This window comes from Bubalus bubalis, chromosome 9 (genome assembly GCF_019923935.1).
Source record: "Bubalus bubalis isolate 160015118507 breed Murrah chromosome 9, NDDB_SH_1, whole genome shotgun sequence".
Taxonomy (NCBI): Eukaryota; Metazoa; Chordata; class Mammalia; order Artiodactyla; family Bovidae; genus Bubalus; species Bubalus bubalis.
In genome coordinates, this window is record NC_059165.1 from 14,481,860 (window position 1) to 14,506,134 (window position 24,275).

The 24,275-nt window shown below is 43.3% G+C and overlaps 1 protein-coding gene across 8 annotated transcripts in view; it reads right to left on the reverse strand.

Annotated features, from left to right (window-relative positions):
* The window catches only part of CAST (calpastatin), a 131,887-nt gene that overhangs the window by 20,272 nt on the left and 87,340 nt on the right, over positions 1-24,275 (reverse strand). For 7 of the 8 annotated variants that reach the window (XM_044948530.2, XM_025292205.3, XM_044948529.2 and 4 more), the window contains 12 exons: positions 24,075-24,161; positions 20,015-20,083; positions 18,331-18,429; positions 16,741-16,821; positions 15,415-15,453; positions 14,835-14,927; positions 14,280-14,369; positions 13,134-13,235; positions 9,164-9,247; positions 8,170-8,217; positions 6,926-7,021; positions 5,028-5,123 (listed from right to left, as the gene is read on the reverse strand). In XM_044948530.2, the coding sequence (XP_044804465.2) occupies positions 5,028-5,123; positions 6,926-7,021; positions 8,170-8,217; positions 9,164-9,247; positions 13,134-13,235; positions 14,280-14,369; positions 14,835-14,927; positions 15,415-15,453; positions 16,741-16,821; positions 18,331-18,429; positions 20,015-20,083; positions 24,075-24,161 (984 nt within the window). The remainder of the gene's footprint in view (positions 1-5,027; positions 5,124-6,925; positions 7,022-8,169; positions 8,218-9,163; positions 9,248-13,133; positions 13,236-14,279; positions 14,370-14,834; positions 14,928-15,414; positions 15,454-16,740; positions 16,822-18,330; positions 18,430-20,014; positions 20,084-24,074; positions 24,162-24,275) is intronic. The other variant, XM_044948531.2, reaches the window with a different exon arrangement.

Consider the following 24,275-nt stretch of genomic DNA (forward strand, 5'->3'; position numbering starts at 1 on the left):
GTGCCATTGCCTTGAGCTGGCTTTTTTCAAACCACAGGTCACGATCCATACGTGAGCAGCACTTAAATCAATTAATTTAGCAGGTGCTGGTCAGGCTTATTTTTAATGAAGAATATAAAATTGAATACATCATGCATATCAAGGATAAGTACCATTGACTAAACTATTGTTCCTACTGTGTGGGTTGCAGAATTGATGAATTTGCCACAGTTGGTCTTGATCCAAAGTAAAGGCTCCTGAATTAAACAGTCTCAAAGATTATTCTTATCGTAAAAGATATATGACCTCACATGGAGTACATATTGGAGTAAAAGCGTCTTTCTGTTTTCTATAGCTTAGCTACCCTCCTAAGAAAACTTGTTCTGCTGCTAAGCTGCACCACAAAAGATCACCAGGGAATAAAGGGCAGTTAAGTGGGAAGGGACGGAGAAGGCAATGGCACCCCACTCCAGTACTCTTGCCTAGAAAATCCCATGGACAGAGGAGCTTGGTAAGCTGCAGTCCGTGGTGTCACTAAGAGTTGGACATGACTGAGCTACTTCACTTTCATTTTTCACTTTCACACATTGGAGAAGGAAATGGCAACCCACTCCAGTATTCTTGCCTGGAGAATCCCAGGGACGGGGGAGCCTGGTGGGCTGCTGTCTATAGGGTCGCACAGAGTCGGACACGACTGAAGCGACTTAGCAGCAGAAGTAGCAGCAGCAAGTGGGAAGGGATTTATCACCATCTAGTGGTTAGAATATTCATTGGAAAAGGACTGATGCTGAAGCTGAAACTCCAATACTTCGGCTACCTGATGCAAAGAACTGACTCACTGGAAAAGACCCTGATGCTGGGAAGGATTGAAGGCAGAAGGAGAAGGGGACGACAGAGGATGAGATGGTTGGATGGCACCACTGACTCAATGGACATGAGTCTGAGTGAACTCTGGGAGTTGGTGATGGACAGGGAGGCCTGGAGTGCTGCAGTCCATAGGGTCGCAAAGAATTGGACACGACTGAGCAACTGGACTGAACTGAATGGTTGGAAACTCCATAGATTTTTTTTCCCCCCAGGGACAATAAACATCCCTGATGTCTTCAACCTGCTTGGGATTGTAACCAAGAGTTGCTGGGGTCCCCAAGTATTAGCCAAGCAATCTCATTGCTACCTGATCCCAGTCACTCGCTCACACTTTTGTGTTCTAGTCTCTGCTGCAGAATCATTGGAAACCAACGCTGCCTTATTCTGTGTCCTCTGGCTCAAGAAATAAGTGAAACAGCATTAGAAGAGCTAGGAGAAGCAGCAGTCTTAATAACTAATGGGTCTAGAAACAGGACTATGGACAAAAGCTTCTATCTCCATTGTCAAGTTCAGAACTAGAACTCAAATCTCCGGATGTGCTCAAAAACTTTCTTTTTCTACCACAAGAATGCAGACAGCAGACACTCATCCCCGCCCTCCTGGCTTACTGTCTGCTTTTGCTCGTTCATCCTCCAGCCTCTCTGGAGTTCTCTGACCTTTATCACATTCTGCGCCTATTGTTTCTGGCTCCCGTGGGTGTCACAACCCCAGAAATGCCAACTGACCTCAGTGGTGAGAAACTCCGCAACCGTGGTAACCAGAGTTGGTGGAGTAGAGGCCCAGGAGTGGGGGTAAGAGAATGGCTCTCTTTTTTTTCCTGCTCTCCAATGCTTGACTCTCTACAGTCAAGGTAAAGCTGGAAAGGAGCTAACTTGCTCTTAAGCCCTGGCAGTCACACTCAGGATGATAGGTAGTGGCCATGTTTAGGTACGAGAGTTCTGCACTGGAATGTTGGCTACTGTCTTTTACTTCAATCGCTGATTCTGTCCCTACTGCCTGCACAGTTTCTGCCAAGATTCTCTCTCCCACTTCTGTTCTTTACCACTCTGGCCTGTGGCCTGACTCCCACAACGTCATAGTTTTTGGAGGGTACCCTGAGAATCTCCCACGCAAAAAACGAGGTCACATCCTGTCCAAGGCAGAAGAGAGACTGTGACGGGATTTGCCGATGGCACCCAGGATTCCCTGGCAGGAAGCACCCACTCAGGGTACCCAGGACACACGTCCCACACCTTCCCCAAGGCCCTCTTCTCTCAAACAACTAAATGCACAGACCCCAGTATCCCAAGGGCTCCATATCTCTGTGCTGGCCTGACCTGGGCTCACTGGTCTCCCCAGGAAACAGTGCTGTTCCTACTTCTCAGCAGGATCCTGTCCTCCACATGCAAGCCTTTCCAAGTTCCTCCAGGAGAGGAGTTTCTTCACCCACTTTCCTTTTTCCACAGGAGAATGATCCAACTGAGCTGTGAGTGTCAGACCTGGCCCATATCCACACTAGGCTTGAGGGGAACTGAGTGCAGGACCCTATCTTAAATCTAGCTGAGATTCTGAAGGGTGAAGCGAATTGCTCAAGGTCCATTCAAAGTTCATTTTCCTCATTAATAAGAGAGACATGATCAGAACAGACTTCACAGTGTCCTCATGAACATTTAATGAGAAGATACTGCAAAGAATCTAGAAGATAGTTATTTAGCCTGTAGATTCACTAAGTCTATAGTAAGGAAACATGGTTCCATCAGCTGGTATCCTCTGAGTCAGAATCTACTTGCTAATGAAAACAGAAGAATGCAGATTCAACCAGTTAAATATCACACTTCATACAAAAGTCAAAAAGTCAGAGACACAAAAAGAAGAAAGGGAAAGGAAGTGAGTCCATCTTTCGCCATTCAGTTGGGAGAAAAAAGGAGTCATGATGATAAAGGTTCTTCTGCGTTCTTTGTGTATTCACAGAATTCTATGTATACACAGAACTGTACAAAAAAGATCTGCATGACCCAGATAATCATGATGGTGTGATCACCCACCTAGAGCCAGACATCCTGGAATGTGAAGTCAAGTGGGCCATAGCATCACTATGAACAAAGCTAGTAGAGGTGATGGAATTCCAGTTCAGCTATTTCAAACCCTAAAAGATGATGCTGTGAAAGTGCTGCACTCAATAAGCCAGCAAAGTTGGAAAACTCAGCAGTGGCCACAGGACCGGAAAAGGTCAGTTTTCATTCCAATCCCAAAGAAAGGCAATGCCAGAGAATGTTCACACTACCACACAATGGCACTCATCCCACACGATAGTAAAGTAATGCTCAAAATTCTCCAAGCCAGGCTTCAACAGTATATGAACTGAGAAATTCCAGATGTTAAAGCTGGATTTAGAAAAGGCAGAGGAACCAGAGATAAAATTGCCAACATCTGTTGGATTATGGAAAAAGCAAGAGAGTTCCAGAGAAACATCTAATTCTGTTTTATTGACTATGCTAAAACCTTTGACTGTGTGGATCACAACAAACTGTGGAAAATTCTTCAAGAGATGGGAATACTACACCACCTTACCTGCCTCCTGAGAAATCTGTATGCAGGTCAAGAAGCAACAGTTAGAACTGGACATGGAACAACAGACTGGTTCCAAATAGGAAAAGGAGTACAACAAGGCTGTACATTGTCACCCTGCTTATTTAACTTACATGCAGAGTACATCATGAGAAACGCTGGGCTGGAGGAAGCACAAGCTGGAATCAAGATTGCCGGGAGAAACATCAATAACCTCAGATATACAGATGCTGCTGTTGCTGCTGCTGCTAAGTCGCTTCAGTCATGTCTGACTCTGTGCGACCCCATAGATGGCAACCCACCAGGCTCCCCCATCCCTGGGTTTCTCTAGGCAAGAACACTGGAGTGGGTTGCCATTTCCTTCTCCAATGCATTTAATTGAAAAGTGAAAGTAAAGTCGCTCAGTCGTGTCCGACCTTCAGCGACCCCATGGACTGCAGCCTTCCAGGCTCCTCCATCCATGGGATTTTCCAGGCAAGAGTACTGGAGTGGGGTGCCATTGCCTTCTCCGATATACAGATGACACCACCCCTTATGGCAGAAAGGGAAGAACTAAAGAGCCTCTTGTTGAAAGTGAAAGAGGAGAGTGAAAAAGTTGGCTTACAACAGTCACAAAACTAAGATCATGGCATCTGATCCCATCAATTCATGGCAAATAGATGGGGTAACAATGAAAACAGTGACAGACTATTTTTGGGGGGCTCCAAAATCACTGCAGATGGTGACTGCAGCTATGAAATTAAAAGACACTTGCTCCTTGGAAGAAAAGCTATGACCAACCTAAATAGCATATTAAGAAGCAGAGAGATTACTTTGCCAACAAAGGTCCGTAGAGTCAAAGCTATGGTTTTTCCAGTGGTCATGTATGGATGTGAGAGTTGGACTACAAAGAAAGCTGAATGCTAAATGACTGATGCTTTTGACGTGTGGTGTTGGAGAAGACTCTTGAGAGTATCTTGGACTGCAAGGAGATCTAACCAGTCCATCCTAAAGGAAATCAGTCTTGAATATTCACTGGAAGGACTGATGTTGAAGCTGAAACTCCAATACTTTGGCCACCTGATGCGAAGAACTGACTCATTGGAAAAGACCCTGATGCTGGGAAAGATTGAAGGCAGGAGGAGAAGGGGATGAAATGGTCGGATGGCATCACTAACGTGATGGACATGAGTTTGAGTAAACTCTGGGAGTTGGTGATGGACAGGGAGGCCTGGCGTGCTGCAGTCCGTGGGGTCGCAAAGAGTCAGACACAACTGAGTGACTGAACTGATGATAAAGGTGCAGACTTTTCCATCAGGACAGTCAATAAAAGGTACTTCTGGCTGCTGCTGGGGCTCCAAATCAGCTTGAAAGACACAGGAAAGTGAAGAAGCATGATTATCCACAGTAGCTGAGGAGCTAGAAAGCATGTCAAGAGGTTAAAAACAAAACCACCTGAAATAGTGGAAACCTTTAAATCTAGCCTGAGTTTCCAGCTCCTCTCTGGAGCTGTATTATCCTCTCTGGAGGATAATTTTTTTAATTTTTAATCTTGTTAGAACAAGGTAATACATTGGTAATACACAGCAGGAAGGGCAGGGGAGGAAGAACACTGCTTTCTCAAGACATTTCCCAAGGCCCAGAGGGTCACTCACCGCTGGAGCTGCTGTGGGCGGAGCCGACTGCACAGAACACATGGAGGTCCGAGGCACGTCCTCTGCCATGGGCACGGGGACAGCAGCCGGGGATGCCTGCAGAAAGAAGCAGGCACAACGAAGGATTTCTGAAATACCCAGTTATTAAAATGGGACAACAATGAACCAACAATACGGTCTGCTACCCTACCTGCCGTGAGCATGATTTTCTTGAATGCCTAAGGATCTTGAGCAGTGAATACCTCAAAGCATGTTCAACCTCTGCAGCTACCACTACGTCACTTGGTTTTACCTCTTACCTTAGGTAGGTTACTTAAACTCTCTGAGACACAGTTTCCACATCTGCAAAATGAGAACAATGACAGTACCTACATCTCAAGGCCTTTAATGAGACAAAACATGCTAAGTGCTTTGCATAGTACGTGGGAACACAGTAAGCTCAAAGATTGTTATCAAGTGTCATTATTTAGATGATCTGCCATCATATAATACATAATGTTATATAACATAATATTATATAGCTGTACTATGTATATATTGCAATTATGCAATATTTAAATATATCATGTTCATATATCTAACAGCACCCTGTCAGTTGTAAATAGCTAGGTACAAATGCAAGGTAGTAAGACTATCCCGGGGGTTCTCAAAATGAGGTCCTGTGACCACCAACCTCAGCACTGCTACGGAACTTGTTAGAAATTCAAATTCGTATGCCCCACCTTAACATACTAAATCAAGAATTCTGGGGGTGGGGCTCAGTAATCTGTGCTTTGATAAACCTTCCCAGTCATTGTGATGCACACTGAAGTTTGAGAGTCACTATCATTTTGTCACAAGAGTAAAATTTCAAACAGGTTGCTTTTATTCCAGACATTTATGGAAGCAAATTCTATATGCAAGGTGCTTACCAGATGATCATTAATAGTGTATGATCTCTTCTTTCAAGAAATTTACTATTTAAAAATATGTACACATGTGAGAGGTAAAGACCAAAGCAGCTAAAAGCTTGTTTGCAACAAATGTCCCAACAGGCATATAAAAAGAAAGCATGACAGACTTCCCTGGTGTGTTGTATTCTGCTTCTTAAGAGTTGGAAGTGTGGTAAGGTTTGGGTAGGGACATGCAGGAGACAAAGGCCATATTTTAGCAAAGCCTTTTAGGGCTGACTACAATTTTAGCTGATCTAGAATTTGGAGAGGTTATTCCAAGCAGAAAGAACCACATGAGAAAAGCTTGAAGATACATAAGTACTTACTATCAGAGTTTAGTGATGGGGGACACATCTTGGTAGGGAAGGAAGCTGGTGGTGGTGGTGTTTAGTTGCTCAGTCGTGCCCGACTCTTGCGACCCCGTGGATTGTAGCCTGCCAGGCTCCTCTGTCCATGGGATTGTCCAGGCAAGAGCACTGGAGTGGGTTGCCATTTCCTTCTCCAAACCCAAATAAACAAGCAGGAACTTTTTTGGGAAGCTCTTGGCATTGGAACAGGGGGATGTTGTGGCTACAAGCATGCCTGAGAAAGAATACTGCCAGTGGACACATGGGGTGGGCTGGAAGGAGACCAAAGACAGAGGCCACGGCTGTCTTGAGGTGATGAGTGATGAAAGCTATAAGTAGGTCAGTTACAGAAGCAAGAAGGGAAAGAAAAGCATTGGTGTGAAGGCTCTCCTGAAGGGAATACTTGATTACAGGACTTAAACCGCAACAGTATCAGGGTCAGCTTGGGAAAACAAAGCACATCCATAAACAGGCAAGATGAACACAGCATGTGAAAAAATATGGCAAAACAGGCCTTTTCATCAGCTGCTTCCTGTTAAAATAGTTTTGGTCTCGGCATTTTCAAGATGAAACACTGAAAAACAACCCAAACTGGAGATTTTAAGTTTTAGAAACATACCTCTGTTTTTTCAGTTGGCTTAGATTGTTTTTCTTTACACTTAGACTGGTCAAAATCTTCTGAGAGTTCATCGATGAGTTCTGATTCACTCAGGGGCTGTGATATAAGGAATATTATATAGTATGAAAAGAAATATTTTTTTTTTATTTTGATAGAAGAAAAAATTCTTTCCTAGAGAAAAAGTTTTTCTATTTAACATATATTAGGCTGCATTTTAGGATTTAAAACCCAAAGCTAATTTATACAGGGCATACATTTCATTTATCAATATAAGATAAATGTCACACAACAAGTAATGAATACTGAACACCGAGTACCATAAAAAATGTTAAAGGTTTATTCAGCTAAAAGTTTTCCTGATACTTCAATTTCAAAGTAATTTTGTTCAAATAAAACTGCCCATTTCCAGTGAAGAGCTGCGTGGGTTTTTTTTATGTGATTGCTTTTTCTACTTCCTATTGACTTCCGTAATGAATAAGTCAGAGGAAACACAGATCATATGTTCCCTTTCTATGAGAACGTGGATTTGGCAGGAAAGTTCTGTTATCCCTAGTTCCTTCTGGTGAAGTGGTATTATTTATTTACTGCTATTGGTCAAAATCTCCACATGCCCTAATCTACAGACAGATGGCATGTAATTCAGAAGCTCGGCCCCAGAGATGGACAGGCTGAGTTTTGAGCCCTGGCCTTGCTATTTGCTAGCTATTTGACTTTGGGCTACTTACAGGATCCTTTTATGTCTTAATTTCCTCACCTGTCAAATGGGGATAATAATAGTGCCTTCCTCATTCAGTGAGTTCTCAAAATGCTAACACACAAACACCATTTAGTGTGGTGTCAGGCACACAGTAAGTGACTAATAAATGTAGTTGCTTAGTATCATCATGACAGGTCACTATGCTGGTTAATACCAAATTAAGTAAAGGTAGTGTAGAATCAGAGCATTTGATGATGAGATTAGGATCAAAGTAAATGCTAATGACCTAATTTGAGGGCCCTCTTGATATCAGCTCCTATGTTCAATGAATGTCACCTATAAACTTGTAATAGGTAATAATTCATGAGGTCAATAATCATTAAAATGCATGAAATGGCCAAATGCTGCTGTCAAAGGTTCCTTTCTGCTTAATACTAGGCTGGCATATGAGTCTACACAGTGACATCTGGTCTATGAAAATTATCTGTTTATATCTTACAGTTGTATTGGTTTTTTTTTAAGTATCAGAAAAAACTTATTTCCTCACCTTGGGTTTTTCTTCAGCCTCTGGCAAGAGTGGTTTTCCATCTTTATCCTGTGAATGAAATTGAAAATTCATTTAAAATAAAACAAAAAATTTTGCTCTCCTATCCCATTAAGTTTGTTTTTGAAATTCCAGGATATGAGAGAAGAGACTGTCTTTTTCTGATATGTTTGAGTGAGTTTGTATTTCAAATTAATTTTTTAAATAAAGTATCAGAATAAGGAGCTGAGTTATAAAAATCAAGACCAAATGCTGTAAAGTACAATGCAAGTACTTTTTTTTAAAAGTTACTAGAAAATAATTTTCATCTTTGGATAGGGAAGTAGAATTTTTTAAAAGGTTCTTTGGCAAGAAAGATGCAGCTTCATCAAAGAAATGCTGAAAAAAGGTTTTGATTCTCCAACCAGGGTGAAGAGGTAGATCTCATTCCTATAAAACTGTTTTAGTTGTTTGGACATTCACATTCTAGAATATTTCTTAAAATACTTTATATTTTCCATATATAAGCATTACAACTATTTCCCATCATACATTTATGTGCATTGTTTCAAAGATAAATGACAAATATAATTACAGGGATAAGTCCAGTCTCCTCACACCAAACCAAACCCACTTTCACTGAAGACACTGGTAAATCATTATACGTTTCTCTACCACTTACAAGATCTATGTGCTTTTATCCATTGGCAGTTAGAGAAAATATAAACTCCCAATTATTCCTTCCCCTTTAAGGTTAAGGATCTATGTCAAGTATGGTTAATAGCTGAAACACTTGAATTTGTGGGAATTTTAGTGACCACACACGGTCACTACTTAGGAAACCCTCTTTTAAAGGGTCCAACTGTTCAGGACAGAAAATAAAAGTTTCAGGGTTTCCAGAGTTGTTATCTGAACTCGGCCAGACATGCCCCGAAGCCTCCTGGGGGCAGACAGGGTGCCACGGGACACACGAGCAGGAGCAGCGAGCTGCCGGCACGCAATGAGGTGAGCGACGTACTGTGGCCGGTTTTAATCTGTACTCCGATGGGACTGTTTCCTCATCTTCACCACATTTCTTTACTTTCTCTTCTTTGGCTTTTGCCTGAAGAAAATGGAGAGGAAAAAAAAAATTGGATAATACAGGTAAAATAAGACATCACTTTATGTACTCCATGGGTGTTGAGGAGAAGACCCAATCAGATTAAAGGGCCTAGTGAGCGGCCGGGAGGAAGTGGTATAGGGAGACTAGTGGCAGAGGAAAAACAAGCCAGCCAGGAGGCCCGGGGAGGCATCCCTGCCCTGTCTCCGTGACCCTGGGAAGCCACCCAGACTTTCTTTACCTCAGTTTCTTCAGCTGTAAAATGGGGCTACTTCTTTAAGAACCCTTACCTAGCTCTCTTGATTTGTAAAGACCAGCAGAGAAAATGAAATAAATATTCTTTGAAGAAAGTTAAGAAGAGTGCACAAGTTAGTTGCAATGATTTTACAGCCTTCATCTGTCACACTCAATGAGATACTTACCCAAGGGGGAGAAAAAAAAACCCAAAGCTCAGGAGTGTTAAACTCGTTCAGTGTTAAACAGATGAGAAATGGGAGAGACATCCCATCACAAATCTGGTTGATCCATGGATAACTGGTTTTACCTCTTTTAAAAGAACTCCCTTCAGTAACACCAAGATTCACTGGATTACTGAACCATGAGCAACTGAATGCATGTACGTAAAAGTGCCCTGCTGTAGCAGATCAGTGGCTTTCAGGACGGAACATCTATATTTTAAGCTACTGGTGGGTAATGTGAAGTTTCATGCTATGTAATAATTTGTATCAGTATCAAGACATGGATTTAAATCACAAGCCAAGGAGCTACTGGGCACAAAAGTGTGTGTATGTATGTGTGTGTGTGGGGGGTGGGTGGTATTTAGCTGATTCTAGCTCACGTTATTGCTCCCATCTACGTCTCAGCCTAAGATCGTGGTTCTCCATCGAATGCTTAGTTAGTTGATTAATTTTAAAATATTAAATGAGCACTTTTAATAAGACAGGTACTTCTTCTAGGCTTTGATATTATAGTTTTATTGTTCTATAGAATAATAACCATCATTAAGAGATGAAAGGATTTTTTAAAAAACTATTTCCAGTTATATTCTATTTCAGGATATAGTGGACGTCCTATTACACCGCAGTTCTCCCCAGTTCAGGGATCTGTGAGGTCTCCAGCTATAAAACAGTCCTCATGGAAGAGTCAGCCATATAGGACTGTGCCCCGACTTGGGCTTGTGAACAGTGAGTCTTGTGCACAGCTAGATACCTTTCTATTCCTCTTTGATCTTTATATTTCTTAAATGTCTGCACTGTGGTCTGTATTCAATAGGCAATGAAAACAAACATCCCTGAGTTGACATAGTTCCAGACTAGTTAATTGCACTAGAAATGGTGGTGGTTTAGCCACTAACTCGTGTCTGACTCTTCTGCAACTCCTATGGACTGTAGCCCGCCGGGCTCTTCCGTCCGTGGGATTTTCCAGTCAAGAGTACTGGAGTGGGTTGCCATTCTCTTCTCCAAGGGATCTTGCAGACCCAGGGATAGAACCCTGGTTTCTTGCATTGCAAGCAGATTCTTTACCAACTGAGCTACCAGTGAAGCCCTAGAATCAGGGGAGATTAATAATGAGGTATCACTACAGAATAAATATGCCATGGTACATTATTTATGAGAACGACAAGCAGGCATGGACCTCCTCTCTGAAGCATCCCCGGCATAGAATGTGCTGGAGTGGCCGTGGACTCCTATACCATATCAATCTTTATGGGGTTATCACAGCAGTCTACCCAAAGTAGTGAATTCACCATCAGGTACTAAAACTAAGGATCCAGGGGATTAGAAAATCTTCATACTTTATATATAATTAAAAAGGAAAACTAGTGGAAAGAGTGAAAAGGAACTGTTCTTTTTGTTTAAATTTTAAGAGTTTGCTAGCTTTCTAGAGAAAATTTAACACATTCCCTGGTATTAAAAAGCAGAGACATTACTTTGCCAACAAAGTTCCATCTAGTCAAAGCTTTGGTTTTCCCAGGAGTCACATATGGATGTGAGAGTTGGACTATAAAGAAAGCTGAGTGTCAAAGAATTGATGCTTTTGAACTGTGATGTTGGAGAAGACTCTTGAGAGTCCCTTGGACAGCAAGGAGATCCAACCAGTCCATCCTAAAGGAAATCAGTCCTGAATGTTCATTGGAAGTACTGATGCAGAAGCTGAAAGTCCAATAGTTTGGCCACCTGATGCGAGGAACTGACTCATTGGAAAAGACCCTGATGCTGGGAAAGATCGAAGGTAAGAAGAGAAGGGGACGACAGAGGATGAGATGGTTGGATGGCATCATCGACTCAATGGACGTGAGTTTGAGTAAACTCCAGGAGTTGGTGATGGACAGGGAGGCCTGGCATGCTGCAGTCCATGGGGTTGCCAAGAGTCGGATACGACTGAGCGACTAAACTGAACTGGTCCCTCAGGGGGTTAAGAACTTGCCTGCAATGTGGAAGACCTGAATTCGATCCCTGGGTTGGGAAGATCCCATGGAAAAGGGAATGACAAACCACTCCAGTATCCTTGCCTGGAGAAGTCCATGGACAGAGGAGCCTGGCAGGCTACAGTCCATGGGGTGGCAAAGAGTCAGACAGGACAGAGTGACTAATACTTTAATCACTCTACATCCGTAAACCCAAACTGTTTAAAACTTATTTTGACATAACTTGTTTTATATCCACTCATCTGATTTTAGTCACTCCTAAGAGTCTTTTCATCCTGGGATTTATGTCTATACGTTCCCTCCCCAAATTATCATCTTCTTAAATCACCCTAATCAAACAGCCCCAAGGCAGAAGTGCCCTTGGTGGGCTGCCACGGAGCCCTCAGTGGTGGACCCCCAGGGTCCTGCCAGGACCACCCTTGCCTCGAGACGCTGTGCCCCCTCGCACCCTGCTGCAAATCCAAGTTCCCCTTCTCCCTGTACATTACTTGGTCCTGGAGGACAAGGGCGGCTTCTCCCACTCCCTTGCCTTCGCCTTCGTAAAGCCTTTCGTGCCATACGGCACCCAGTGAGTCCTCAAAGAAGGTTGACGATAGAAACTGGCCCATTGGGGACCGGGTGGTCCCAAACTCCGGGGGAGCTGCTGAAAGTGACGGAGACCCAGCTTCCTCCGGGAGCCGGAACAGGAAGTGACAGCAGAGGCCACAGCATTGTGACAGCGGACGGCCACCGGGCCCCACCTGAGGTGGGAGGCGGGCACTCCGGAGGCTCTCCCCACCGCTGCCTGGCCAAGGCTGGCCCCACGACATCCCTGCTTCCCCTCCTCTTTTCCCCCAAGAGGACTCCTCAACAATCCCTTAAAAACTGAAACTTAACATGAAAACTCCTCTACCAAACAGGAGCAACTCCCTAGCTCCATACTCTAAACATGCATTCCTTTTAGTTATAAAGCAATTCTTGCTTGATTTTATTCTAATTGGCAACAAGGTTTCAACACTTTTCCCCAGAGTTATATAAAGGATCTCCCACCCCCATCTGCAGCCATCTCCTCTCTTTCTTTATAAATAGAAGTACCTAGAACCCTTTTGTAAAGACAGATTTCTAATTTCCATATGAGCAGACAACCTGTTTCTCACCAGGCCACCACCTCTATGTTATCTTGTTTAGCCAGGTGTCACTTAAGAATTGGCAAAGGAGATTAGTCGTTCATTTGAAGTATTACAATTCTAGATGGTTTATAAGACAAACACTCAAATATCCTTCCTGGTTGTTAACTCCCTGGCAATAAAATACCTGAATTAGCCAGACCCTGAAAGTACAGCAGAACAAAGCACAGTTCATTTGAGATCTCTAATAAAAACAAAAGTGGTACAAAAGTTCTAAACATATGTTGGGCATTAGTTTCGTAACCTTGTAAGCTGCAGACTAACAGGCTTTGTACGTGAACCCCCAGGTCAGTACCTCATCGACCTCCTTAATGGAGCTGGGGTCGAGCTCCGGCTCCGGCTTCCGGGTGCCCAGGGAGGCTGACAGGGCCTCCAGGGCGTGCTCAGTCATGGCATCCTGCGGAGAAGCAAAGAATTCTGTACGTGAAAAACGAGACGCTCTCCTCAACCTCAATAAGCCATCTACTTCTTCATGACATTCACATTTTGTCAGTAAATCTCTAGGAATGAGCTGTGGCTTGAGGAAGGACTCTAAGAAGGCAGTGCTACTTGAAACCCAGCAAAAAAAGGAGAAAGAAATAAGAACTTACCGGTGACAGGGAACATGCGATAGGACCCGTTTGCACAGTAATGGGGCTCCTGTACGGGGGTGCACTTCACCTCTTAGCAAGCGAGAGGTGCACGTACAGTAATAACTGTAAAATACTCGTATCAAAGTACTGTGTTTCTTTTTCTAAACTTAGGTCCCTTAAAAATGACTCTGATAACCCTGTCCTGTAGCCCAGCGGAGCCCAGGAAGCAGGGGGCCCTGAAGTGGCTCACAGCTGTAGGAATTCCCACTCTCAGGGGTGTGGTGCTCTCTGCTCCTCCAGATAAAAAATAAACTGGCCACTCCACGAGCCAGAGGCGGAGCAGCACCCACAGAAAACTCCTCCCTGCAGTATCTGGGTGATCTGCAGATAGGGCAGGTCTTCTCATCCAGCCCAGAGCTGCAGGGCCGCCTTTCAGGATTCCTGAGAAGCAGGTTATAGCTGACTGTGGTCAAGGTGAACGGAGTAACTGCAGCAATGCTCCCTTTGAGGCTCACAGGACTCCAGGCCCTTTAGAAAATCAAGTCAAAGATCTGATGTCCCCAGAGAGTGGTGTCTCTGGGGTCCTGCCCTTCTGTGTAATGTAACAGTGAGACAGTCTTTTCCCACAACCAAGGCACGTGTGCCAAAATCACCCATAAGCATCTGTAGAAACAGAGAAAGCCTGCCCGACCAATATAAGCCTGACTGGTTTCACTATGCCACGCAGGCCCGAGGCCTGAGGGGAACAAAGGAGGTCTATGGGTATAATGCACTATTGAGATTCTCCCCCAGTCAGCTGGATCAGCCTCAGGAAACCAAACTGCTATCCAGGGGACCATGCTGAAGTTCAAAGAAGTAATTATTGATACCTTTTCCACTTTCCTTTTTTTCTCTTGGGGTGGAGCAGCACTTCTGATCACCTCAGCTGACTGAGCTTTTAAAGCCTCTTCTGTAGATTTCTGAAAAATAAAATACAGAAGAAGGTTTGACTGGCAGATGAAGGAAACATATGAACCAAACGGTAAGAACCAGAAGTAAAAAGCCTTGGCATCTTGGGGCTTCCCTGGTGGCCAGTGGTTAAGAGGCTGCCTTGCAATGCAGGGGACACAGGTTCGCTCCCTGGCCAGGGAAGATCCCACATGCATTGGAGTAACCAAGCCCGTGCACCGCGACCACTGAGCCTGTGCTCTAGAGCCCTCGGGCCACAACAACTGAAGCCTGTGCACCTAGAGTCCTGGCTCTGCAATAAGAGAAGCCTGCACATCGCAACTAGAGAACAGGCCTCGCTTGCCCCAACTAGAGAAAGCCCAAACACAGCAATGAAGACGCAGTGAAGTAAAAAATGAAGTTTAAAAAAAAAGTTGTTGTCTTAAAAGTGGGAGGTAGTTTCTAACAAGTTTCCCTAAGTGCATTAAAAACAATACCTCTTTCTCAGTTTTCTTTGCATCAGCTGTAGGGGAACTGCAGGTGAAGTCGGATGACAAGGCATCGATGGCATCATTGGGCCCCAGGGGTTTCTAAAGAAACAGGCAGCATGATGGGTCACACATGGGAACCATTTAAGTGACAGAACAGATTACAAACCCAGCAAATGGTGAATGCACTCGTGCAAGTCTTTGACTACCAAAGGAGATACTTAATGAAATAACTCAGATGAAAGCCTATGTTTGGGAGGAAATTGGATGCTCAGTGCATATTATTTTTCTGTTTCTCTCAACATACTTGTTACTATGCTGGTAGGATATTCTCATCCTATTTTTAATAATATTTATTCTGTCCTAAAACTTTCTTGTCCCATTCTTCTTTCCCTCAAAAAAAAACTAATTAGGAAATAAACAAGCACTGAAATGACCCCCATCCCCACCCTCTTCCTTTGAATAGATGGAAACTTCATCTGATTTAGAGATCACTATAGTCATAATCCAAAAATACAAAATTGATAACTATTCCCAAAGATATGAAAAATGTTAAATTTGATCTTGGAAGACATTTACGTAAACTCACCAAGGAGTCTGGAGGAGGCCCTGCGATCCCTTCTTCTTTCTGAAACAAATATTAGTTTGATGATACTGAGAAGGCAAGATTAATCCTTACAGTCAGCAAAATGCATACCTCAGTGAATGGGATGGGCTGAACTGTATCCTCCCAAAACTCACATGCTGAAGTCCCATCCCCCAAAACCTCAGAATGGGACTCTATTTGAAGATGGGGCCTTTCAGTTCAGTTCAGTCGCTCAGTCGTGTCCGACTCTTGGCGACCCCATGAACTGCAGCATGCCAAGGCTCCCTGTCCATCACCAACTCCTGGAGTCCACCCAAACCCATGTCCATTGAGTTGGTGATGCCATCCAACCACCTCATCCTCTGTTGTCCCCTTCTCCTCCTGCCCTCAATCTTTCCCAGCATCAGAGTCTTTTCCAATGAGTCAGCTCTTCACATCAGGTGGCCAAAGTATTGGAGTTTCAGCTTCAGCATCAGTCCTTCCAATGAACACCCAGGACTGATCTCCTTTAGGATGGACTGGTTGGATCTCCTTGCAGTCCGAGGGACTCTTAAGAGTCTTCTCCAACATCACAGTTCAAAAGCATCAATTCTTCGGCGCTAAGCTTTCTTTATAGTCCAACTCTCACATCCATACATGACCACTGGAAAAACCATAGCCTTAACTAGACGGACCTTTGTTGGCAAAGTAATGTCTCTGCTTTTCAATATGCTGTCTAGGTTGGTCATAACTTTCCTTCCAAGGAGTAAGCGTCTTTTAATTTCATGGCTGCAATCACCATCTGCAGTGATTTCAGAGCCCAGAAAAATAAAGTCAGCCACTGTTTCCACTGTTTCCCCATCTATTTGCCATGAAGTGGTATTGAATTTAAAGAGGTAATAAAGGTGAAATGACATTAAGATCGGTCTTATTTCAATATGACCAGTGTTCCTATAAAAGGGGGAAGTGCCCCAGAGATCCACATAGGGAAAAGACGACATGCAGATATATACACATGGAAAGAAGATGTAGAGTTATTCCACACGGAGGTATCTACATGTGGAGACCAAGCAGAGGGGCCTGAAACAGAACCATCTCTGCCCGCATCTTGATTCCAGTCTTCGAGCCCCCAGAACTGTGTGATAGTAAGTTTCTGTGGTTTAAGCCATCCAATCTGTAACACTCTGACATGGCAGCCCCATCAAACTAATACAGTGAGCTTCAGAGTAATGATAGTTTCACAAGCCCCTTATTTTATTTAAGTTAAAATAATTGGATATATTAATGTGATAAAAATCATAATTCCAAAGAGAAAACAATAAGGTGTAAATACGTAACTGCTTAACTTACATTCAGAAGTTCCTTATATTTTGGAGGAAGTGTGGATTCTCTTTTACCCAGTTCCTCTATGTAGGTAGAACTCATTGGATCCTAGGGGAAAAAAAAGTACGTATAGGGATTTTAGCTGAGAATGCTGTATACATAACTCTTAAATCAAAGTACTATTGTATTATTAACTTATGGAACTATTGAGATTAAATACAAATCATTAAGAAGCCAGCAGTTTATGCAACTCTGAAATTTTATGTTTCTACAGATACTTGCCAATATTTAATTGGCTTAACCCATAAATAATGCTATAAAATATTCAAACCAATATATTAAATTTGATTCCTATATAAAATACATTTTTATTTTTAAATAATTTGCATTATCTAATATTTATATACCTATAAAAGAGTAGTTGATAACAATGAATTTCTATATAACTCAATAGATCTAGCTATTTCTTATGTAATGAAAAAAAGTCAGAGTGATGTCTCTGTTTTAGCACTCTCCAATCCAATTTTTCTTCCTTGTTTTCCAGAGATAGCCACCACCCCAAACTTTATCACATCTATCAGTATAAAGCTGAGTATATTTTAAAACAATTATTCCACATGTAAGTATCCATAAACAATATACACCATTACTTTGCTTATTTTCAAGTGTTACATAAATGGTATCAGATCAAATTCTACTATCATTCTGCAGTGTACTATTCTTTATTCAAAATTATGCTTTTGTAATTAAACCATATTGATACATGAACAAACCATTTTAACCACTATAAAGCATTCCACTTGTCATCATCTTGTTTCCTGTTGAATGAAATTATTTCCAAATGTTTCACCTGTTCTTATAACTCCTTACACACTGTGCAAGGCCCCCTCCTGGGAATCTGTCTAGACGTGGAACTGCTGGTTAGAGGGAATGCTTATATTCAGGTGACATCCACAGCCTCTGTCACGTGTCAGACGTCTACACTTCTGCCAGTCAGGTAAGTGTGAAGTGCTATCCCTCTGCGTTTTAGTATCATTTTCCCAATTACTAGGGAGACTTTCATGTGTCTACTGGTCAAATTTTCTCCTAATTTTATACTGGATTGTTTTTTTCTCACTTTCAAAAATTTTTCATAAACTCTAGAAACAAGTCCTTTGCTGTGTCTGTTGCAATATTTTCTTCCAATCTATGGAATATCTTTCTTAATACCAAAGAATATATAATTGCTTTTTATGAATCAGGAATAGAAATGAACTGAGGGCAGAAAATATCTAGACATCAGAATAAGTTCAAGTCACAGGATGGAAATATCTGGAAACCATGAGGACGTAAACCTCGAAGACAGAAAGTAAGTCTTTGTGACTCAACAGAGTACATCCCAGCTGTAGTCGCAGAAGAAACAAGCAATCAGTGTTTGCTGATCAACACAGCTTGCATAGCTCCCTGGGACAGTTTCCAACCACAACACTCATGTTCATTTGCTACCACGGATGCTAACAACATCCTCTTTCTCTTCAAGTGACAGAACAAGGTGCATCCTTGAGTGCATCAGGGCCATGACCTACCAGCCCTCTTACTCACTAGGTACGAATCTTTAGAGACATCAAGGTCACGTACCGAAACTTCTGGTCCAGTATATGTTGTGTTATCTTCTTTCGTCTCTTCAGGTTCTCCTAAAGTGTCTATTAAGTCATCCAGAGCAGTATCCATGTCTGACTGGAAAACAGAGCAGATATGTAAATGCTACTTGCTGCACATCCTTCACTTTGACATTTTAATCATCAAAAGAAATTCTATGTAGAAAAATACCAAACACCAAAAGTTCTTCAGCTATCAAAATGGTTAAAATCTGGCCTGTAATAGAACTTATTAAAGTCCCAGAGTACAGACTCTAGGTTGGCAAGATAGAAAGCCACATTCAAGTAAGAATCACAATTTCAGTAAGTCTAAAGGCATTATTCAGAGAAGGCAATGGCACCCCACTCCTGTACTCTTGCCTGGAAAATCCCATGGACAGGGGAGCCTGGTGGGCTGCAGTCCATGGGGTTGCTAGGAGTCGGACATGACTGAGCGACTTCACTTTCACTTTTCACTTTCATGCATTGGAGAAGGAAATGGCAACCCACTCCAGTGTTCTTGCCTGGAGAATCCCAGGGACGGGGGAGCCTGGTGGGCTGCCGTCTATGGGGTTGTACAGAGTTGGACACGACTGAAGCGACTTAGCAGCAGCAGCAAAATAAGCAGCATTATTAACTAGGGGAACAAGCATATGGTTCATTACGGCTGCCAGACCACTGTACCAATAGTCAAAAGAAAGAAGAAAACAAAATGCAAAGAATGATGACCATGTTGCTATATGAAAGAGGGAAGATGCTTGGTATTTTTAATCAGTTGTTTCCACCTCTTCCAAATAAAATGCATCTCATAAACGGATTGCCCTGTGCTCTTTTATTCATTTGTGGTTTTCTGTTCACTTGCTTGTCTGAGGATGTTTACAAATAGAAATTTCCTGAAAGGGATGTTAAATTTATAAGAAGCAACAGTTTATTCTGTCGATATGGGCTTAAAATGGTAAAAGAAACAGTGACTCCACCCTATTTTTGAGGTTAAGAATCATACATTGTGAGACTTCCCCTATAGTCCAGAGGTTAAGATTCTGCGCTTCCATGGCAGGGGGGCATTGCAAGGCAAGGGTTCCATTCCTGGTGAGAGAAGTTCCACATGTCTCAAGTATGGCCAAATAAATAAAACAACTTGTTATTTTTTTAAAAATGATTCATTGTGAAGACTAAGCTGCTTTTAAAGGGAAAAATAACAAGTTGAAGAAAGACCCTTTGCTATTTAATTCAGCTTAAAAATGATCACTTACTTTTTTTTTTTGGCAACTACCATATATCTACTACAACTTCCGGAACTCACCAGACTGTGTAATAGAATCTGGGGTCTGTTAGCTCTGGGGTGATTCAATTAGAAATTTCAGAATAAAGAAGTACCTGGCATTCTTTAGATTCCTTTAAACCTCTGTTTAAAGAAAGTGCATTTGCAGGAGGGAAACTGGAATGTAAACTCCTCGATATATAACTGGAGTTTTCAGAACACAGGGTTACAATATAAAATGTTACAGACGTACATGAAGAAAGTCACACTTCCGACCCAGTTACATTAGCTTCAAACGACAATTCATTAAAAAGGTCCTTTAAGTTACCCTCACCTCATATTGTTTGCCCTGGAGAAATCGGATCATGACAAACACAGAGACTGTGAATAATACGTATTCAAAAATGCCCTGCTGTCTTCATACCTTTCCAGACGGTTTACTTGGTTTGGATTCAGCTGGTACGGCCGATGCTAACAATTTATTTTCTTTATTCTGGTGGGGTTGAGAAAGAGATAAAAACTCCTCATATACTTTCATCAAGTTTAATAATCTTACATACTTGAAAATGAATACACTATAACATAAATAATATCGCTCATACACTGGACATCTGCTCTGTGCCAGACACTATACGTGTTATATACTTTTCAGAACAGCAGAAGTAATAATAACAATGATATTAATCTCATTTAGTGATGCAACAAACCAGGCTCAGAGAGGCTGAGTCACTTCTCAGGTCACTCAGTAAAGCATAGCACTAGGATTGAATCCAGGTCTACCCATCTCTTCATTGCTCTTGGCTGCCTCTCCCAGGACCCACAGATAGTCTTTGCAACGCTCGTGAATTCTTTCTTATCACAAGGCAGCCACTGCTTCTAGGCGCTGTTCTCTCGGTCTTTGTACCCACACATCAAGACCTCCACACCCCTTGTTTTGTCAAATCATCACACACTGTTTCTTTCATTTCCATGAAATGAATGCCCTTCCCACCACTGCTTCAGTTGCTCCTTCAGTAACTGCCGACAACTTTCTAACCTGCGATTTCCATGCCTTTACCCAGACATCATAATCTTCCCTCCGTTCCTCTGCCCAGCGTCTGTCTCCTGACTCTTATCTCTCACAGCACCACCGTGGTTCCACGCTGGCACCTGTGGCCTCTGTTCTCTGCCCCCTCTGGCAAATCTTCTGCTTTGCTCCTCGCCCCACACACTCTGCATGTTTCTGCTGTGCTGCTGGGCCCAGGCAATCATTCTCTAGGGTCAGGGGCCAGATGCTTTCAGGGCCAGGCAGGAACTAAATGGAGAGGTCATTGGGTTGAAGATAATAGAAAACTGTCTTATTTGAAGTTCTCTGAAATCCGCACAGCAGAGCTTGGAGGCGGAGCGTACAGGCTCAGACCATCTGGGTTTGCACACCAGCCCCCAACACACACTGGCTCCAAGAAGCTGCCGGCAGGTCACGTCTCCTTCTGAACCTCTGTATCCTCATGAGTGAGAACCAGGGCGGTCACTGCACCTACTGCAGGGGGTTGTGAGGGTTCAACTAATTAATCGATCACAGTGTGAAAGCCGGTGGTTGGGCACATGCTAAGCTCTTCCTAAGTACTACATAAGCAGCTGCTGTGATTGTTGTATTAAAGATACTGTGGAGGCACCAGGGTGAACCCAAGTCCTGGCAACTGAATTCAGTTCCTCGATTCATCCACAGCCTCGCACAGGTGTTCACTCAGTGTCACTCTCTCCCCCTAGCCAGCTTCTCCTTCTCCATCATCACCTGAGCTCCAAAGCGATGTTCGAATCGCCTCTCTCTTGGGACACCTCAGAAACTTCAGTCTGTCAAAAGGCAGGCATCTGTTTTCCGCCTCCACCAATTCCCCTCCTTCTGACCTCTGTCCACCTGTCAGTGGTAACCAGGGCCGGGCTCCCCGCTTAAGAAGATGCTCGCCTCATGGGTGCTGACTCTGCACTGGCATAAACCTAGCAGTGATAACCCGGCTCTCTTGTCTCACCTTAGGGTTGCCAACCTAGTCCATTCAGACGCTGAGGCCCCGGGTCATCTGAGATCTTACTACTACTACTAAGTTGCTTCAGTCATGTCCAACTCTGTGCGACCCCATGGACTGCAGCCTACCAGGCTTCTCCGTCCATGGGATTCTCCAGGCAAGAACGCTGGAGCGGGTTGCCATTTCCTTCTCCAATGCATGAAAGTGGAAAGTGAAAATGAAGTTGCTCAGTCGTGTCCGACTCTTAGCTTGCACCTCTGCAACACCTCCTGCCTTGCTCCCCACTCACTGATTCTATCCTAGCTCTAATTCAGGCTGACTTTGGACTCCCCGGAACAGCCCCTGACCAGCCTCCCCCTTTCCAATCTCTATGCTGTCTCATCGTAGCCGTTGAAGTCACTTAATCCTCCTGCAGCCTGGTTTTAATCCCATCGCATCGCTCCATCTGTTCTCTGATCCCCAGTGTTTACGTGGGCCAGCTGTTATCACTACTACAGGGATTAATGCATCTCAGCATGCTCCTTAGCAGCGCCTCGACCTGTCTTTCTGGTCTTACACTCCCACTCATGTCTCCTGTGCTTCACCCACACTGGAATGCCCTTTGCGCTCAGATCACACTTCTATGTTTCTCTCTTGTTAGGTTTGCAAGCCTGCAATCCCAGCTTTCCTTTCATGACTTACTTAGACTGTATGCACTCAAAGTCCTCCCGGGTTCTCCAAATCAGACAGAATCCCTGTCTCCACAGCTCCCTGTGGGGGCCTGTTTCAATCTGCCTGAATGCAGCCCTAGGCACATTAGAGGGGCCAGGGATACCCAGGTGGCTCAGTGGTAAAGAACCTGCCTGCCAATGCAGGAGCTATAAGAGACTCAGGCTTGATTCCTGGGTCCGGAAGAAGCCCTGGAGGAGGAAATGGCAACCCACTCCAGTATTCTTGCCTGGAGAATCCCTAAGGACAGAGGAGCCTGGTGGGCTACAGTCCATGGGGTCACAAACAACTGGACACGACTGAGCACAGCACATCCAAAAACAGAGAGGCCAGCCTGCAGCTCAGTGTCCTGCAGAGCCAGACCACAGTCCACAGTGCTTTACACACGGTGTGGACTGAAAAAGAAAAAGCAGGTCTCGTCAATCTCATTTTCTAGGAGACAAATTAGAGGCAAAGAAAAGTGAAATAATTTGCCCCAAGCCCCAGCACAAGCCAATGCATAGCAGAATCGCATATAAACCTTGCCTGACTTTACTGTTTGATTTTATAGATAACCCTGGCTAAATAACGTGTGGCATACATTTTCAAATTTTGAGTGCATTTTATATCTTTTCCAAGAGATCCAATCCTCTGCCTTCAAGCTATCCACTTTTCCATCTGTAGCATCTAAGTATCTCTCATCAACACAAGAGAGTGAGGTGTACCCTGGGGTAGGGAGGGGGAGTCTCAAGGTACATACAGGGGGGTCTGCTGGGAAAAACAAAACAGTTTAAAATTTGAGTATTTCCATTTAAAGTTCATGTAAATTTTGCCATCATGCCACCTGGTATCTGCATTAGTTTGGAGAAAAATAAGCGTGCTTTTTCCTTTTCAAAATCTAAGAAAAATGGATGTTTCAGGGAGATTGGGCCATACATTTATCCTATGACTTTCCTTACCATCTAGCCTGCAGGGGGAATAACAGTTCCCATTTTGAGAAGCAGGAAAATAAATATGTTACTTTTTTTTTTTTTTGCTTTCATTTCCATCTTATTGTTACTGCAATTAGTTACCTGTGGCTTTAAGAGAAATAAGTACTAGCAATTTTGGGACAAGATGACTTCCAAACTGATTACTAACCAACTGCTAACTCTCTATTGCTCTGAGTAGAACCAGCAGACCATTTCTTGTCTTACATTCTCGGGCTAGTCCCTTCAAAGGATCTCGGGAAGCTGCCCATAATTTGCCAGCAGGGCACATATACTCCTGAGAGGGCTTGTGAGACCCCCCTTGAAAACCTCCCCTATCAATTCATGTAGGTGCCGTGACCACACATGGTTTACTTGCTTCAGGAGGGTAGTGTTCATAGGAAATGTTGAGAGTAATGCTAATTCAAATGCTCACGGCAGTTTTATCTGCTTCATTCCAAACCTATAAATCCTGCCTGCAGGGTCTGAGTCCACCTGCATTTTAATTTTCTTGGTATTGACACGAGGCCTTACACATGGCAGGCGCTCGGTAACTGTATTGAATACAGGAATTTTAAATTCACTTTTGGTGCCTTGCTCTCTTCTCTATTCTTTAGATGCACGCTCCTCTTCATCAAATGTCACACACAACGTGTTCAGTTTTACCGAATGACAGGTTATTTGGGTATGACAGCGCTGGAACACTGAATGGTTAAACAGAGGCCAACCTGGGGAGAAGGGGTCTTCGCTGAGCATATGTTTCTCATAAACAGACCTGACAAGCGTCAGGGCCCATGCACACGCCGTATCCTTCACACGTGCTCACCTTGTCAGCTGGTTCGGCAGATGCTGCAGCGGCAACAGCAGGAACAGCGCTCTTTCCATCCCCAGAAATCTTGTCCTGTGACTTGGTCTAAAAGATCGACAGAACTAAGTTAACTTTGAATGACCATTTTCAAGATCATACATTTCAAATGTTACCAGGGAGCCCGTTTCCCCTAGTGAACATCTTGTAGGGAAATGGTCA